At 38.4% G+C, this 18,897-nt stretch overlaps 1 protein-coding gene across 1 annotated transcript in view; it reads right to left on the bottom strand.

The window, feature by feature from the left end:
• CDH6 (cadherin 6, type 2, K-cadherin (fetal kidney)) overlaps positions 1 to 18,897 on the bottom strand; it is a 47,979-nt gene that overhangs the window by 23,016 nt on the left and 6,066 nt on the right. Inside the window, exon 2 of the mRNA XM_009079615.1 lies at positions 366 to 660. Within this exon, the coding sequence (XP_009077863.1) occupies positions 366 to 660 (295 nt within the window). The remainder of the gene's footprint in view (positions 1 to 365; positions 661 to 18,897) is intronic.

Genomic DNA, 18,897 nt, shown 5'->3' with positions numbered 1-18,897 from the left:
ACACAGGTGACCATGGATTACCATATTATTACACTGCTATTAAATCATATTAGCAAAGTGCGTTAAGCTCTACTGATGTCATGCAACACAGCTCAGCTCACTTTCACTGAAGCTAAACTAGATGGTACTAACTTGCATTTTTTGTGGTACAACAGACGGAGCATGTTTCACTCAGCTGACACCTCTGATTCCAGTATACTGTTGTCATTGTTTTCCTGGAGTTAAAGTTATTTTTTTTAAACATCTGAGGTGCTTCTACTCCAGACTCAAACAGCAGATATCTGTATTCAGTGCCTGTAAACTTTGGACCCTTCATTAACTCCACCCGGACCAGACACTGAAATCAGTTATTAGTTAGCACCTACCAACATCTGACATTTCAGGAATGCTGGCATTGTAAACGTCCTTTGTAAACATTGGTTCATTGTCATTGATATCATGGATCTTAATGATGAACTCAGATTCTGGTTCCACTGGTCTTCCAGTCCTTCTGTTTATAGCCTGGGCACGGAGAATGTATACAGGCTTTTCTTCCCTGTCTAGTCTCTTTGTGGCCTGGATGTCACCAGTGTTTTCATTGATAATGAAGAGATCTCCTGCTCCATCTCCAGAAAGGATGTATTTAAGTGATCCATCTCCTTTATCCTGGTCTGAATGCAGCTGGTGGTGAAATGGGAATAAAAAAAAAAAAAAGAAGAAAGGAAAATAAATAATTGGGACACAATTTTAGATACTTTAACTGATATCATGATATATGCTTCACTGTTATTAATACTTGGCCAAAAGGCTGTACACTGCTTGTGGGAAATGAGTAGAAGCAGTGAATTGATAGAGTTGTCTTGATGTCAGAATTGAAATGGTCTGCAATATTATAAGAAATTGCCTGAGGAGAACTATGAACTGAAGCTGCAGACCACTTTCCCAAGCTAAATGTACATCAATCAGCTCTAAATCCTACTGGTCTAGGTGAAATCCTAGGAATATATAGGGCAATGAGAGCCTACAGTGTAAATCCAGTGGAGTCAGGAATTACAATAAGCAAATAATTAAAAAGCAGCCAGTCAAGCCATTTCTTGAGTTGGAATTCTGGGTGCTCAGCTCTTACGCCTCATGGACATTATGTAATACACACCACACAGTGTACAACAAAATAACATACTAAATACATACACAAATAGCAGAGAAATACAGACAGGCACAAATTTGGAAAACTAAGGGCAGAGGCAGGCAGACATGCTACACAATTACAGCACTGGAAGTGATCAGTTGTCTTATCCAAAGGGACATGAACCAAGCTGAAACTTGGGGGGGGAAGGGAAAAAAGAGAATAATGGCAATTAGCATACAAAGCATGAGCTGCTCAAACCATTATCCTTTTTCCCCTGAAAATTTTCACATCTTGAAATGCTATTTAGCATACCCAACAGGTATATCTGACTAAATCATACCCTTATGGGTGTTCCTTTAACAAAGGCTTTTTTATTCCCCTAGTCTTAAAATCAAGGCTAGTAAACTACATCTTATTTTGTTGTTACATTTGAGAAAATAAAAATTTTAAAAACGAAACATTAATATGGCTTTTAAAATCAGAGCATAGGTGATGAAGTTAATAGAAAAAAATCTCTTAGGTAGCAGATTACTGGAAAATTTTTCTTTTGTAGAGAAGACATGTTCATGAGTCAGGAGACCTGGACTTTCTCTACCAGCTCTTTGCTTCTTTTTGCATGAATAAAAGTTAGGAAAAAAAACCTTAGCTGTCTGTGTGGCAAAGTACTTAGCACTGCTGATAATATGCTTTGCAGAAGTGAGAGGTGTAGAAGGAAAGAAACTTGGCATAGACTTCACCAATGCCTGGCTATGCCCCTACCATGCTGGAAGGGCAGCCTCCAGCACAATCTACAGTCAATGTTTTGGCCTTCCTCAAACTTTCTGCTCAGATCAGAAATCTACTAACCTACTTGGTGGCACAGTGCTCCACTGTGTGTGCATATGCCTATCACCCCTAGAGAAAGCATGCTCCATGCAACATGTATGCCTTTAAGGGCAAAACCAGTCTGACAGCACACATACCAAAACTAACCAATAATACAAAATATCATAACTGTGGTGTGGTTAATTATTAGCAGACATGCTGAAGCACTCTTCTTAATTTTCTCCTTCAGGGAGAAAATGGGCATTCTGTGTAATTTTGCACGGAGCCCTTTCTCTTGATAATAAGAATACCAATAAGTAGCTTCTGTGCAGCATCTTTCATAAGCAGATTTCACAGCCCTTCACAAAACCAGTCAATACCATTTGCTCTGTTTTTTGGATAACAAAGCAATGTTTCTCAGAAGGCTAGTCTTGAAACTTGGAATAATGTTTAGGTCTCCTGAGTCCCATTCAGTGGTCCAATTCCCTTGTTCATGGGGCCTGGAGCAATTCTATGATTTACTAGACATGACCCCAGACTCTAACAAACATCTATCAGACCAGCTTGTTAAGAGGTCAGACTAGAAGTCTACTGCAGGAAGTAATTTCAATAAGTTATTTGACTAGAATTTTCCTCAAAGGGAACCTGCAGCAGAAAAGGCATGAAAATAATTTTGTCTTTAAAACTGTGTATTTTTATGATTGTTTCACATCTAAAATTCAACTTTTGTTTGCCTTGAAAGCCTGTTTAACTTTGTCTGTATCACTGGGACAAAAACAGCCCTCAGTAACAGACTATCATTAATTCATATGAATCATGGAATAGTGCTGTTTTGAGACTTGGTACAGGCTGAACTCCCAAGCTCATTTTTATCATTATTTTAACTAAACTGTGTTTCAATGACCAAAGTAGCATAAAAGGTCAAGACAGAAAAGGTGTTGGAATCACTGGGAATAGTCTTCCACAATATTCTTTACCTAACCCAGACCACCTAAAGAGCTAAGAATGGAAACCTGTGTGATTTTTTTCACATTACTTGTTTATGAAATTTCCACTCCTCCTCCACAATTAATCCACCTGTGCAAGATCCACTGTGGCTCTGGATATTGAGGCAAAGCATATCTCGATATCACCAATGAAGTTCTGTCATCTGTCATCTAGACCTCCAGCAAAACCATTAACTTTTGAAAATAAATGTACCCTCTGATGAAGATCCTTTACAGCTTCAATATCTTTAGTTTTACAACTTTCCTAGGTCATGATGGAACAAACTAAGTACTCAGTTAGCCAGGCTGTATGTGGATTATTTACTGTGAGAAAGAGGCCTGGGGGAGTTCACGTTCTACATACCTGTGCATATTACATAGAGCTAAGCCTGTCTGAATGCCTGTTCTTCAAACCAACAACAAACTTAGTGTGTCACTCATGAACCTGTTCACAAAGGGTCTCAAAAAGTAGGATTACAATCTGTTTGATTTCAGTAAAGTAGTTCACACCACGAGCATCAATTGCTTAATTGCTGGGCCAAAATAGATTGAATTTTGTTCCCTTCTACTCAGGGGGTGAAAAAAAATTGGATCTTTTGGAAAAACCCAAGCATATCTCTAGAAAAGTTTCACATGGATGATAAATTTGAAACCCTCACTTGTGCTTAAAATATCCAAAAAAAGATTTATTATTTTAGATTATGTTATCTGTCCTTGATCATTTGCTTGGTAGAAAAGTTTTAGCCAGACAAAGACAATCTTCTGTTTTATTTTTTGTTGTGTCAGCTTATCTTGGAAGCAATATTTATTTTGGTGACCTATATGAAGGGGAAAATTGGTACTGCAACCAGATTAAAAAAATATAAATTGGGAATAAAATTAAAGGGGAAACAAATGGTGCAAGTTGAGGCCAGAAAAAGGCCTGGAAGCAAGATGTGCTTAAAAATACTGTTGATACAGACATATTTTATATACAGTTTTGTATATAAAACTTAACACCACTGTGAGGTTATAAGGATGAAATGAATTGTAATAACAACCCCATTTTCATTTTAAGTTGAAGTTATTTTTCACTACCCAGACACTTCATTGCAAAGAAAGTTTGCTCTGATATGTGCATAAATTATACTGCAGATGCTTTTAGTGGGACTGATGCTAGCCAATAAAAGATATTATAGCTTCACTCTGTGCACTAACCTGCATCCATTATCATCTGCATAAATGTAGTCAAATAAAAGGGCCATGGCAGATAGTCATGGGATAGAAAAAAATGTTTGGGACACAGAGCTCATGTCACCTGGGCTGTATCATATTACCATTCCTCAAGACAAAGTTACTTCAGCCAAAGATTTTTAGGACTCCACGTTAAGACAGATCTTTTATTTCCATAGGAACTCAGTGTTACTCAATGGCATTAATTTCAATCGGTGGCTGAACTGAGCAATACCCCAAAGGGTAAGCAAAATTGTGAAGAACTAAGACCATGCAATAAAAGGTAAATGCATCAGCAATTGCACTGTACTAATATTATAGTAAATTGATTCATTCAGAATCTAATCTGGATGTTCTTGTGGCATTGTCCATCAATCACTGGCTAAGGCCGAGGATGAACAACGTATTAAAGTTTTTACTATGCCCTAGGCACACTTTTACTCATTTTACTTTAATACCACTGTTAAGTGAGCCATCTGGTTTGCTTTTAATGACTTGCAGTCAGACAAAAACTCTCCAGCCTCTGTCTTTCTTCTGCCCCTCCCAAACACCCTAGCCCAAACCATTAAAATATGTCTGCCTGGACACAGGGAAGGCTTCATTCCTCCTGAAGGAAGAAGAGTTTCAAGTGCACAAAGGGGTGCAGCATTAGCTGCCTGTATTAGACATTCTGCTTGTTGTCACATACATAATTACTTTAAAAGGAGAGTTGGTTGGTTTTGGTTGTTGTGGGTCTGGGTTTTTGTGGTTTATATTTTTGTTGTTTTGTTTTGTTTTTCAAATTAGCCACAAGCTGCAGCAGCCTTGTTCTCCACAGTATATCTGGCAGAGTCCTCTGAAATCTCCAAGAGTGGTGGCAATGGCGTGTCCTTAGCATCACAAGAAGGAAAAGGCAAGTGAGTTCTATGCTCAAAGTGTTTGTACATGAACATTTTATTTTTTTATTTATTTCTAGAGTGAATGTATTGACAGCATTTCTTGTCATCTCCAATAGATAGCATTGATTCATTCTTTAGTAATCCTCCAGGAAAATTTTACCAGGGTTTTAAAAATTAGGTTAGACCCATGCTACAGACTCAGGATTTACTACAGCAAAGTATGTGGGATGAACTTAAGGGTGTATTTCGTGTGCTTTTGCAATTATATTATAAACTGATAAGTCATAAAACCAGCAAATTCAACTGGCATTAAACTGTATTATTGCCCATCTCTGTTACTTCAAAATATTGGTATCACTTCCAAAAGAAGCAGCATTAGTGTGTTTGGCAGGAGCCATGGCTGAGCAGAGCTCTGGGAAGGTGGAGACTGACCCTGCTGTAGTGTTTTTGGGGCAGGCACTGCTGGCTCGATAGGTCTGGCAGAGTGTCCTGGGTTGTGGGTAGGGTGGGGGGAGCCCCAGGCACCTGACATGGGGTGTTGGGCTGCAGGCAGATGGAGGGAACCCTGGATCTGGTCAGGGACAGTCAGGACTGAGTAATGCCCTCAGGACCCTTTTCTAACCATGTTAAATTCACCTTGATATGAGACTGTATGAAACAGTAGCACCAAAATTGTATCATCGAAGTGAGATCCCATATGTTGTTAAGACTAACCACTAACGTTTTTGTATGTTTCAATGGAATACACTAGAGCAAAGCAGTTTTCTAGCATGGATATTTGTAATGAAGTTGTACTGAAAATGTACTTTTATAGCTGTAGTAATTAAATTCCAAAAAATTGAAATTGCAGTCCATGGATATTCTCCAGAATGAAATAACTTCCCTCCTCTACCTCACTTGATAACACTGATTTAAACAGCATAGTTAATCTCATTTATGAAGTGGATTTAAGTTATGAAAGACAGCTGTAAATTGCAGTTTAGCTCCCACTAATGTCATACTGCTGGTTATGATACCTGGCAATTCGGTGGGTAAAATCGCTTTGCATTCACCCTACAGACCAAGTTCTCTTTCCTGTTGCGAATATTACACACTAGTCGCTGAATTTCAGGTCAGTTACTGAACCTCTACAAAGATCAAAGTCAATTGACCTTAGGATGTACACACTGAACCATCAAAATGCAATTATCCAGAAATAAGATGCCTGTTGCATCTTATTATTTGTTTGTATTTATAAGAGGGACTTGATATTCTGAGGTTGTTGTGGTCATATTTTTGTCTTCTAACACAATAATGAAATAGAGACCAATTATTAAAGTAGTAAACACGCAGTTGGTAGGTAGCTAACAAAGAGAATGGTTTCACTCTTGGCAGTACTCACAGCACATGATTTGGCTCTGAATTTAATATATCCAAAACACCAGAATCCTGTACAGTAGTGAACAAATTCAACCCCATGTATTGCTTGAGGTTACACAGCACAATGTTAAAGCATTCAGAAACAACAAAGCACTCAAAATGAGAGTACTAATACTATAATAGTAGGGGTAATAACCACCTTGTACTCTTCCTTGGCTCTCATGGTGCTCTGCTCCCCTACAGTATCAACCAACCCTCTCAATTACTATAATAATCAACACCATTAATATCATCAAATAAACAGCCCCAAAGTTTTTGCTGTACTTGGTGACTCTGTGTTAAAACGAAAATGTCACTGGTTTTGCACACTAGGTAATAAGTATTTATGTGTATTTTGCTGAAGTCTAAGTATTGACTTCTTTCTAACACACAAAACACCCCCTCCAAAACACTATTTATGTGTTCCATACAGCTACATATACGCACTGTATATCATATATCATCAGGGCAAATACTTACACAATTTATTTCAAGCCATAAAAGATCCTTTCTTCTAAAAAGATATTCCACAAGGTCCAAGAGGAGATCCTACATCACCAGAAATGACAAATTTCCAATGGATGCGCATGCCATGCTCTCATGGCCTCTTAAGCTATGCTCTGGATCCTTCTGTACACCACATAAGCTCTCTAACTCACCCCTAAGTCAAAGCCTCTTGCTCTCCCTCATACACTTACCTCATTACATGGTGTGGTATACCTTCTGCTCCAGCCCTTGTCCTCAGATACTCTAGACTGCAAAATGGTGGTACTTCTTACATTCCCTACATACTGGCTGGAGAAGAGACAGCATGGGCTGTAGTTGGTGGCAGTTTATACGTGAATTTATGGAACAGCCAGCTGACCAGTCAAGGCACAATGTCGATTTATTTGCCTGGTGCAACTACTGTTCTTCAAATTGTACATGAAATTAATTATTATGACATCTTTATTCCTCTATAAAATTTAACTGAAAGAAGTTAATGGACTTCAGAACTATTTTGAGGAGCCAATAGACAGGCTAGACCACTGAAGCTAGGTATCTGCTTGGGCTGAATGTCTGGAAGAATGTGTCAAGACTTTGGTACGTACACTTAGGGAGCAATATTTCAAAAACATAGCTTAAATTTCTGGTAAAAATGGAAGGTCAGATGCTTAAAAATAATTTGGAAGGCAATGGGAGAAAGATGCTACAGCGATTATAAATCTTCTTGGTGTTTATGGAAACTAGAGGCTATGATTCCTTCTATTCTTGAATAAAGCAATTTGAAGATTGTATGAAGATTTATACTCTATAGCCTCAAAAATGGAGAGACAGAGTTTGAAGTAAGATTCAAACACTGCCATTTTCGAAGAAAATACAACAACAAAAAATATTTTACAAGATTTAGAAAGAAATACAAACTGACCCTGCATTACCAGATCATCGCTGGTATGATGATTTCTGATGTACAGCTGTCAGAAACAGTACTTTCACGCGGGGGCTGTGTTTAAACTGTTACAACAGGCACTCAAAGAAGATTCCCACTTCTTTGTATGTCCTCAATAACCCAAGATCTGCTGTTCTAAGCAACAGTAGTCTTCATTTTGCACCACTTTCTTGACCTTGCAGATGTCATGGTTTACAGCATAATTAAATTGGTTAACTATAGTAAGTGATTAGCTTACTATAGTAAGCATAGTTCTTCCACTGTAGTTAATACAGTAAACCTGCACATGGCTCAGTGTGACTGATTCCTGAGTGTTTGAGTTTGTTAATGGATTTTTAACTTGCTTGGCTCCCACCATGCCTAGTGAAGAAAAGGGTTCTAACAGGTACACAGTTCCTGTTTGAAGAAATTGCTGCTCTGCAGATTAAAAAAAGCCTTGTTTCCCAAATTAGATGTGCTGGTTTTGTGCCAGCATTATTTTTCTGTTTCAAGAACCTCCTCCCACACATGTACATTCTTCCTTATCCTGCATTTATAGATAATAATTCCATATGCTCTCATTATTTTCCTTTGCTAGGCTACCAGCCTATATAGTCTTTGCCTGCAAAATAAACTCTTCGAGCTCTCAGCTGGAACCCTGTTTACAACCCCAGTCTCTTTTTTCAAGTCAAGTGGATTCCAAAAAGAGCCAGTGAAGAAAAGGCCAGATATGAAGGGCCCATGCTCCTAGCTGGTTTTCTGTAATTGCTGCATTTCAATTGGCCTTCCTTCTGTACACATGGACAAAGGTTTTTGAACAACAATGTTAATATTTTCCTATCTCTATTAGAAATTACTACAAACATCTGCCATTTTCATTGCTGTATCGAACTAATTCTTCCTATCTAAACCACTTCCTGACTAAAACACTCAGGTTTTTTCCTCCTTCTCCTGCTCCTTCTCTTTCTACTTTATGACCATGCATTGTCTATTAGTTTTTTTCTTAATAACTCTTATTTCATGAACATTGCATTTTTTTCCCTGTTTCTATTCCTTCTGTTTTTAATATCACCCCTTTCTTACTGTAGGATATTCTCATCAGAAATAAAGGATAAGAATCAGGACTGAAATCAAGAATGAAAACATTAGATCCATAAAAAATAATGAAATAGAGCACTGAAGAATTACTGAGGTTATATGAGATTTCTGAATTTTGGGGTGTTGGATTCTTTAGAGTTATTGAAAAATACACTATGTCTGCTTGATTGTGCTTACTGTTTTGGTCCATAAGAGTTAGTATAGCAGAACCAGGAATACTTTAAACCTGGCTCATTCAGCTGTGGAATCTTACTAATATAATAATACATTACAGACTATGCTTTTATAGAAAGTTCTTATTTGCAAGATACCATATCACTCCTGCGTCAGAGACTGGAGGAAAGGTTGCCTGGCTTAAAAGAACCAGGTGGAAAAGCAGTGGGGGGAAACAGAGCGAGCTCTGCATAGGTGGGGAGATGGCTGATTGATCCTCCCTACCTCCTTGAGACTTAAAAGATCACTACCAGTCTGCACAGTAATGGCACTGGTCGACTGCATGGCTCTGATGTACATCCTGGACTTAAAAGATCACTACCAGTCTGCACGGTAATGGCACTGGTCAACTGCATGGCTCTGATGTACGTCCTCAAATGGTGTTGGTTGACTGTGTGGCCTTGCTGCAAGCCCCAAGATGGATGCTGGGAGCACTCTGGCTCTGCCGTGACCCAAAGTTGATACATAAAAATTATTTGGTCTTAAACCTCCTGAGAACTGTGTTATTTCTCCACGCACTGCCCAGAGTAATTCAAAATTGCCTTCCCCTCAACCCACTGAGTGGACCGGGGCATCACACCCTTGGTGCATGCAAAGAGACAGGTTAGCAGAAAAACTCCCTAAATACTGAATTTATAATAAAAAAATAACAAATTATATAGGAAGCCAATACTTGCCCTATTAAAATATAAATCAAATGCTTTATTAAAATAACCACCTCACTATATAACAAGCAAAGGGTAAAACACTATCCTCTAAGGCCCCCCTTTAACCTAACTACTGGCTTTCACATGCAAATACACACACATACACAAATGAGATCCCAGGAGAAAAAAATAAAAGCTAAAATTGCACCCACTGCAAACATGGAAGTATCTCCATGTGAAATAGAAGTGTTCGGTAACAGCAGTATCATCTGCAAAAAAATATTGTCCTGATATCACGAACTACAGGAGGAATTTAAAAAAAAATCTAGTCAAAAACAGCAAGGTGATGCTATCTTTCTGTTTCTTGAGAGTGAAATGTCAGTGAACTTTCTCATTCATTTGCAAAAGTAGCAGCGCCAACCTGTTCACTGCAAATTAATGACACTAAGGATAAAACCAGCTTTATGCTGCTGAACAATTTCAGAAAATGAAAGGACCAAATAGCACTAAGCATATTTCGAGATACAGAAGCAACCAGGTACTCAAAAGGCAAACTGAGTATAAAAGATGGTGACATTTGATTTCAAAACAAACAGAACATAGAAAAGGCACTGTAATATGAATATAGGTTGCTGGAGTGAAAACAAGAAGAGGATGAAATAAAGTATAAAGTGCAATGAAATAAGAATTTGTCTTTAGACTGGGGACAAGAGGCAATGCATTCTCTCCCTTTAGAACCTCAAGCTCACACTCTTCAGGCAGGCTGGAAGGTCCAGGCAGGCTGGAAGTCTCCTTTTGTTCTCTATGTCATGGCTATATGTGAGGCCACATGGCCTGAGATAGACAGGGACAACAGTCTGACTGATGTTGGGATCCTTGGTTTATTGCATAGGCTGCCCAAAGAGTAGTTAAGAACCTCTTGTTCTATTTGAAATGTATGAAGCTAAGAATAAACATTCATACTCTGATGACTCACACCTTTATTACATACCCTTCAAAATCACAAATGGGTTTTCTAACCTGAAGTGCAAACAAGCAGCCACAGCTAATCAGCTTTGCAAAAAATCAATTGGAATGTGTCAATCCTTCCAACATTGCCTGGGACCTCTCAACTCTTTTCCCTCTTGGGTTTCCCAGCTGCTTCTGCTCTTCATTGTGATTAAACAGGGAGAATGGCACAAGAGCTTTAGTCCTGTGCTGCAGGACATCAAACTAGCAAGGTACCTTGTTCTGATGGCCCGTCTCTCTAGGAGCAACTCATTATCAGATCTTAATGAATATTTGGCAAAGCTGCAAACTAGGTAAAGGTACCTGCATGCTCTCCTGAGCTGAGTGCTGCTCAGCACTTCTCTGGTAATGCAGTTTTATTTGTTCCTCTTTCTATTATCTCTAAGCCCAATTATAGCAGGAATTTACAAAGGTTGCCTTTACAAAGACAAACAGGCCTTTAATTTATAAGGCACAAGAGACTGTGGTGTCAAGTCTTATCTCTCTACATATGGGCCCTTGAGTTTCATGTTCTTTTATCAAACTTCTTGCTTTTCTTTGAACTACTGTATAACACTAAGAAAGACAGTCAGTTTTCCTTTCATACTCCAAGGAACTCAAAACAATTCTGCCTCTGAGTAATAACTGACCTCTCACATAATAAAAAAAAAAAAAAATCCGTGATTGTAAACTGAGTTTTCCCAGTTTTACTTGGAGCAGCTGGGTTTCATTATGCCTTTGAAAGATCAGAAAGCCCTCTCCAGCTAAACAGTAGTGATGGCAACAATAGCGCATTGTACAGATTTCTTCGCAATTACCCTCACAAAAGTTTGGAGATCTGATTCCTTTCTTAAGGAAGGCCAAGGCAGCTTAAAAACCCTGTTTTATGCTTTTGGTCCATCTCTTTAAGCATCTGGTATTTTTTTGTCATACTGACCATCATTTCTTTTTGCCAGTGTTTTAAAACTGTGTGGTAGCAACAGCAGCAGGTAGACATGAGGATTTCTTTTACTTGAGGCAACAGCATTCACTTACTAAAAAGCATAAAGGACTTAGCCAACCCCAGACTTGTTACCCTAGCTCAGATACCAAGAAAACTCTCTTACATCAATAGCTGAGCAGAAGACTAGAATAGATTAAAATATTCTTTTCTTATCTAGTGTATACATATCAATGATCAGGAATGAAAATTCAAGACTCTGAATTCTTGAAAGCCATAAAGAGCTGTACAAGTCATTTTGGTTTAGGAGACAGACATTCTCATCACTGCAAATCTACCACCATAACTGAATAGTCAATTATTGGATTCAAGTATGAATTTTTAGACCAAAAGGGGAAAATTACTCTGAGGCATCACTGATGATACAAACAAGGGGTAAAACACCTTTAAGACTATCTCTGATAAAAACACAAGATATGTAAGGGAAAGATAGGCCTGTAGCTCAGATAGAGGACTGGCAGGTTTTAATATTGTCTTTGTCAGAGTCTTCCTGTCTGATCTTAGACAGATCACTATTTGATGCTTCTACATTCTCCCTGCAGTAAAATGTGGGTTGTTAACAATGTCCAGTTCTGTATGTAATGATTATAACATGATTTGAGAGCCTTGGGTGTAATTTGTTCTGTGTTAGTTTGTGGAAAGACTGAGGATCATTTAACTGGAATCAAGATTAGCAAAACTGTGGCTTTGCCACAGCCTGCTGCATTTAGAGGGTGGGGGAACGGCCTACTCTTAATGCAGCTGCAATGCTAGAAAATCTCATGGTTCCCAGGTTTTTCTGTTATTATCCACCAGCTGAAGGTTACCATCACCACAGGTTTGGATGGAGTAGATAGGGGAGTTTCTGCACTCTGGGGCTGGCTATATTAGCTCAACTAACATTTTGAGGTATCTTAAAAATTCCTTGGAAAGGAATGTGCTTTCTTATGTGTGGTTAAGGAAAATTAAGTGCCTGACTTGTAATGACTTTCAGTGGGAATACAATGAGTCCCTAAAGGTATGCATGCCTCCCTGGGAAACCTCTCCCCTAAACCTCCATTTTACTATGGGAATAGTGCCTGCAATTCTAGACCACCAATTTTCTTTAGAGCTTTTCTCTAAGTCAGAGGAAAATAATTCAAATATCCTGATATCCTTGTATATCTAAAACACAGCTACATGCACAGGCAAAGATACCTATATCTTAGTTAATGTACCTCCAGTTTTTAAGCTTACTAATCCATATATAAACTACATCCCATTTTCCTTTGTTTTTGCAAGAAAAGATACTGAGCCAAAAGGCCCAGACATATATCTCATATTTAAAAAATCACACAGGAAAAAAATAAAATGAGGGTTTTTTTGGGGGTATCCAGGCATTTTATCGCTGAACAATTTTGTGAATTTGATCTAAGTATTTTTTCAGTTAACTTAAAGCTCTTCAACAGATTATAATGGGACTTCTATCCTATACTTCATTAGTCAATTAAAAAAGGGAACTTTCATAGTAAAAGATGACAGCATGTATTCTGCTGTGATCAGGAGAAAATATTTTTTGGGAAAACAGTACATTCAGCAAGCATTCAGTTCTATAATTAATAATTTGTTTTAGTGTATATCCCTTAATCTTTAAATTATGTGATGCATATAGTTAGTGAAATCAGTCTATATTCTATGTCCAGCTCTGTTTGTCTTTGTTTTTTCTGGAAATTTATTCAGGGACAGTTGTTTACTCTTTATCAGTGGTCAGAATTATCTATTTAATCACTGACAAAATGTCTTCTTTGGAATCATGAACTTTCAAAAATGCCTTATAATTAATTAGTAAGCAAATACAGCACCTTAATTAAGGTATACGAGGATGTACATCTCTAGTTCAGTGAAAACCTTTACTTTCCTGTGGGGCTAGTGGAGAATCCATCTTAAAGATGCAATAGAAAATAAAACAAAAGAAAACAACAAAAAAAACCCCCTTGGCCTAATATCCAGAAATGTTTTTACTGGGCTATAGTTGAATAAAACATCAGGCTTCTTCGGCAAGTAACAGCTTCTGACTACTCCCTGATGGATGTGCTTGAAAGCAAATGCTCATCCTTTGCTTACTGACAAAGGTGACCCTTTGATATTCTGAGTGCTTGATGCTGACAATCAAACCCTGAAATGTGTGTATGAATTTTATATGCTATACAAAAGTATGTGTATCAGGGAGGAAAGTAGGGGGATGGAGAAGGGAGATTATAGACAAACACTAAAACAAATGAGAACCCACATTCAGATTTAAATGAAGACGTAACAACAAGGAAATTAATTCAGATCAATAGGTTTAGTTGAGTCTTTATTTGCATGCCCCTATCATCTAGTTTTACATTTCAGAAGCTGCAGAAAGGAAAAATAAAATCTCCAGTGTGTCACGTTCTCCCACTTTCTTTCTAAACAAAAGTTTGTGTCATGTAAACAGATAATCAAGGATTGCTGCGAGACAGTACATGCAATCTAAAAGGTCACATTTTTAACTCTCTACAGGACCCTCTTGAGGAAGGCTACTCAACTAGGAACATGTTTATGGGAGACTTCAGCCAAGTTTCACATCAAGTAGATTCTTCTTTCAAATGAGTTTTCCTCAAACTGCACTAGTGAGTCTGTGACTCACAACTTGAACGCTGCAGCTGAAGGATGTAGACCCTTAATAAAGGACAAGTCAGGAAGGCAAGGAGGTGGATTAGCAAATGATCAGCTCATGTAGATGGAGCTTTGCTTTGGAACAGCTGACAAATCAGTCAAGATCTGTGGATAAGAGGACAGGCCAACACAAGACATCACAGTAGGTATCTGCCACAGACTGTCTGCTCAAAGAGATGAAGTAGATGAAGCTTTCTTTAGACAGATGAAGGAAACCCTGTGATTGCAGGTCATAGTACTCACGGGGGATTTTAATCATTCTGATGTTTGCTGGAGGGGCAATATGTCTGTGTGCAAGCAAGCCAGGTTTCTGCAGAATGCCCTAAGACAACCTCCACATGCAGGTGACTGATGAGTCAACCAAAGGATGTGTTATGTTGGACCCATTAGTCATGAATAAAAAACTGCTCAGGGATATGGAACTGCAATTTGCCCACAGGCTCCAAAGAATCTTGAGACTAGCAGAAAATTCTGGTAGACTGAAGCATTACCCACAGCAAACAAAACCCAATATATCAGGAGCCTTTTAAGTATACTGGACACACTCAGTACCGTAAGAAACCAATACATGCATCTAAGGACAGTGACAATGATGAAATGTTTTCTTTCTGTAATGTCTGAAAATTCATAGTCTTTGGGGAAGGTTCTTAAATTCTGAAAATAAGGAAAGTTTTCAGAATTTTCAGTTATGTACCCTGACAGACAAAACAGTGAGATATGGTCTGGAAAAATGTCCAGTAATAAGAAGGGTGGAAAATTCTCTGGAGAGCTGAGTTCAAAGGGTGGTATGAAGCCTGACTGGTGATTGATTACTAGTGATGTTCCTCAGGAGTTGATACTGGGAGTCAATGCTGCATAATGTCTCTATTAATGACTCAAATTATGGAATGCATCCTCACCAGTTTTGCAAATCATAAAAAAATAGAGGCTGGCTGGGTGAAGGACTCTCAATACTGAGAAGACAGAACTGTTACCTGAAGGACCTTAACAGCCTAGAGAAAGGTACTGATCAAAACCACATGAAGTTCAGCACAGGCAAATACAGGGTCCTGCATCTATCTTGGAATAATCCCTTGCAGCAGTACAGGCTGGGGAGCAAACAGTTTTGCAGTGAAGTATCTGGGTATTTCAGTAGACAATAAATTGAATGTGAATCAGCAGTGTGTCCTTGCTAAGAAGAAAGCCAAGTGGTTTGCTTTAGCAAAAGTATAACCTGTTGATTGATGGCATTTATTATTCTCCACCATTCAGTTTGTGAAAATACAGCTGGAGTACTCATTTAGTTTTGCACCTCCTCTCTACAAGAAAGAGATTAGCATTTTGCAGTGAATCTACAGAAAGGTCACCAGGAAGGTTTTAGGGGGCTAGAGCATATGATGTAGAAGGAGAGGCTTTGTTTAGGATTAAGAAAAGAAGGCTTATTGTTGTTTACAGTTACCTAATAGGAGGGTGTAGAGCAGCAGAGCTAAGAGAAGGCAGTGATAGGATGAGAGGTAATAGACAAAAGTTGCAATGAGGGAAATTCTGATAGATATTATGATGTTTAAAAAAACAAGAGATATGATAGATAAGCACCGAGAAGTGCCCAGAGAAGTTGTGAAATCTCCATTCTTGAAAATACACAAACCTTGACAAGACTCTGTCCTGAGCAACCTGCTCTAATTGGACCCACTTTGAGGAGGGGGTTAGATCACACAGCCTCTAGGGGTTTCTTCCAGTCTTAAATATTCTGTGATTCTCTCTGGCAGGAGTGATATTCATTCCAAGACTTCAGGTAACAGTTCAACATACTACACAGTCTGCCTAGGAATGCATGATCATTTTGATTGGAGAACCTGGAATTCTTTTGGTGAGAATACTTGCATCTATGCTCTCCCAATTACATAATACCTAGTATTCATGAAAGAAAAAAATTCTCTCTGAAGCACATATAATTGGCATGATACTATCAGTCTAAAAAGTCTAAAAGAAATTGTTCATAAAATATTTCAGGTTCATCATATATTTCAGGTAAAGTAATAGATATTTATTAAGTGAATGGTGTAGATCCTGACAGGCTTTGTTACCTGGAAGTAGCATGAGGCCCAGTCTGACACCAGTTTACAATTACCATGAATATACATGCAAGAATTTTCATTCACAGGCATTAACTCTTTGCTCACAACCTTCTTGGCAGCTGTTATTCCCTAACTGTACAGGACATTATGTGAGTAATTTTAGCAGTTGTAAGCAGAATTAACTGCGCTTTAAGCAACTGACCTGAAATGTGTAAAATTACATGAGGTGGAAAGAAACTATGAATGCTCTGACACCTCTGTTTACATGCCCTTTAAATCCTCTGCCAGTGCCCCAATGAGCTTGATTGCAAGGGCTGCTGGGTAGGAGGAAGTATGTCACAGAGCCAAAGGTACAACTATATTGCTTGGTTCTGTCTTTTAGGAAGAACTTGACCTTCCATTAATGATACATGTTTAAAATGTAACTTATACAAATTGACTGAACTCGATGTTGCTTTCCATCATGAAGATATAGAATGGGCAAAGATGACAAACATGCCAAAGATGACTGAATGGTCATTATGTGATGCTGCGCAAGACATTAAAACCTTCTTTGCTTTGACAGACATCCAATGGTGAAAAACCACTTGATGTTTCACCAAGAGACAACGTGAAAAATAGTGTCAGAGAGACAATATTCTTATACAGAGAGGCCATGTCAGCTGGGCTTTCCAGGAGCCCTGCCCTGTACCACATGGCATGCATAAGTTTGGGATAGAAGGACCGCAGTCTTAAATTATATGACTCCAAAATAAACAACTCTGTAAAGAATGCAGTGGGAAAGATCGTTCCAATATAAAGATTTGCTACTCTGTTTCCTCCTTTTCCTTTAATTTAAGTTGTTAACTACCATCTCAGTATTTTATTTTTCTACAGCCTTTGTTGTTCTGTTTTGGTTGGGTTTATTTTAATGAAATTAGAAGACAAGAGAGAAAGGATTTATCTATTTCCTTTCCCCTTTCCTTCCAGAGTGTGATTCTTCCCTTTTCTTCATCTGCCACCTCAGACTTTCACAATAACCACGTTTCACTGAATCCTGAAGTACTTGCAAGTGCATGCTGAGGTTTGTTTCACCCCATTAATGGTGAAAGCAAGCCACAGTCTGCATTAGTGCGTACAGATCAACAGTAGGTATTCACATGACAACACATTTTCAGTTCGTGTTTTGAAATATTACACTGACTGGCTACAGCTTGCAATCTGCTGCTGCCCCACTGTGAACCCGTGTTCACCAGTGAGGGAATGGCAGCAAAAGAAAAGGGAGTTTCAGACAATATGTTTCATCTAATAAAAAGATTTCTCTAAGATTTATGGTTTAATATTTTTGGTAAGCCAACTGTAAACAACAAATGGTGGAGTAACAATGGTTGTCTTAGGCCTGAAAGAACGACTTTGTTTGTAGCTGTCTCTAGCCTTCAAGATCTATATTCATGATGTTGCAGCTTTGTAGTGAGAACTGTACTGTGCTACACAAACAAATAAGAAAATAGTAATTGCAGCTCCAAAGAACAGTGATCTAAGTAACCCACAATAAGGCATCAACTTCACATACAGTCTCTCCTTGGAGAGGAAGATTAATATGTTCAGCTGTTTTTCTATAGCTAGAAGTCTAGGGGCACACAGTCTAGGAAAATGTGCAGATTGCTAACAGGAGTAGAACAGGATAATCTGTAAAAGACATCATCCAAAATGTAGGTGATACTCAGCTAGTATGAGTTGGTCATTAGCATGTGGAAGCCAACAAGTGTTTAGTTTGGGGCACAAAAAATGAAAAATAAGAATTAACATAAGTATTGCCTTGAGGGTCCCAGGATTTGCTTGTTTCTCTAGGTGGAATGGGAAGAAGGGGAGGAGGTTATGTATCATTACACTGTAAGTACCATCATGTGCCATAATGTAGGAAATGTTCTGTGCTTCAAACAGATGGTTGCAAGGCTCTTGTATTGTGCAATATATTTGGATATAAGGATGATGCCAAGTAGATTCACAATTACGATGATCGTAAACATTAACCATGCTGTATTTCCTGCCTTTTCATTTTCAAAATAACATCCTTGCCCATCCCACCCATTGCTCATTATCTCCTTTCTTAGCCCCCATATGATGTTTTAAAATCTGCAAGCTCATCCTGGATTGTCATCCTGGGCCTCTAACCTCTCAACTGTCCCTCATTACAGAGTTATCTCTATTCCGCAGAGACCAACAGTACAGAGAAATCCTATCAGGGCCAGTAAATCTTTCAAAGAGGAATATAAGACAAGTGTGTGTATGTGTGTGCAATTCAATATAGAAATGAAGGGCACTTGGGAAAGTCAAGTGGTGGAACATAAAATATGACTGATGGATGAGGAATAAAGAAAGCACAGATGTGCCATAGCATTTGTTCTACCTTTTAAGAGAATGACAAGTATTCAGCCTATTGAAGTGAGAGGCAGGTAACCTA

The sequence above is a fragment of the Acanthisitta chloris genome, unplaced genomic scaffold (genome assembly GCF_000695815.1).
Source record: "Acanthisitta chloris isolate BGI_N310 unplaced genomic scaffold, ASM69581v1 scaffold1598, whole genome shotgun sequence".
In the NCBI taxonomy this organism is placed as follows: Eukaryota; Metazoa; Chordata; class Aves; order Passeriformes; family Acanthisittidae; genus Acanthisitta; species Acanthisitta chloris.
This window is presented reverse-complemented; position numbering and strand designations above follow the sequence as displayed.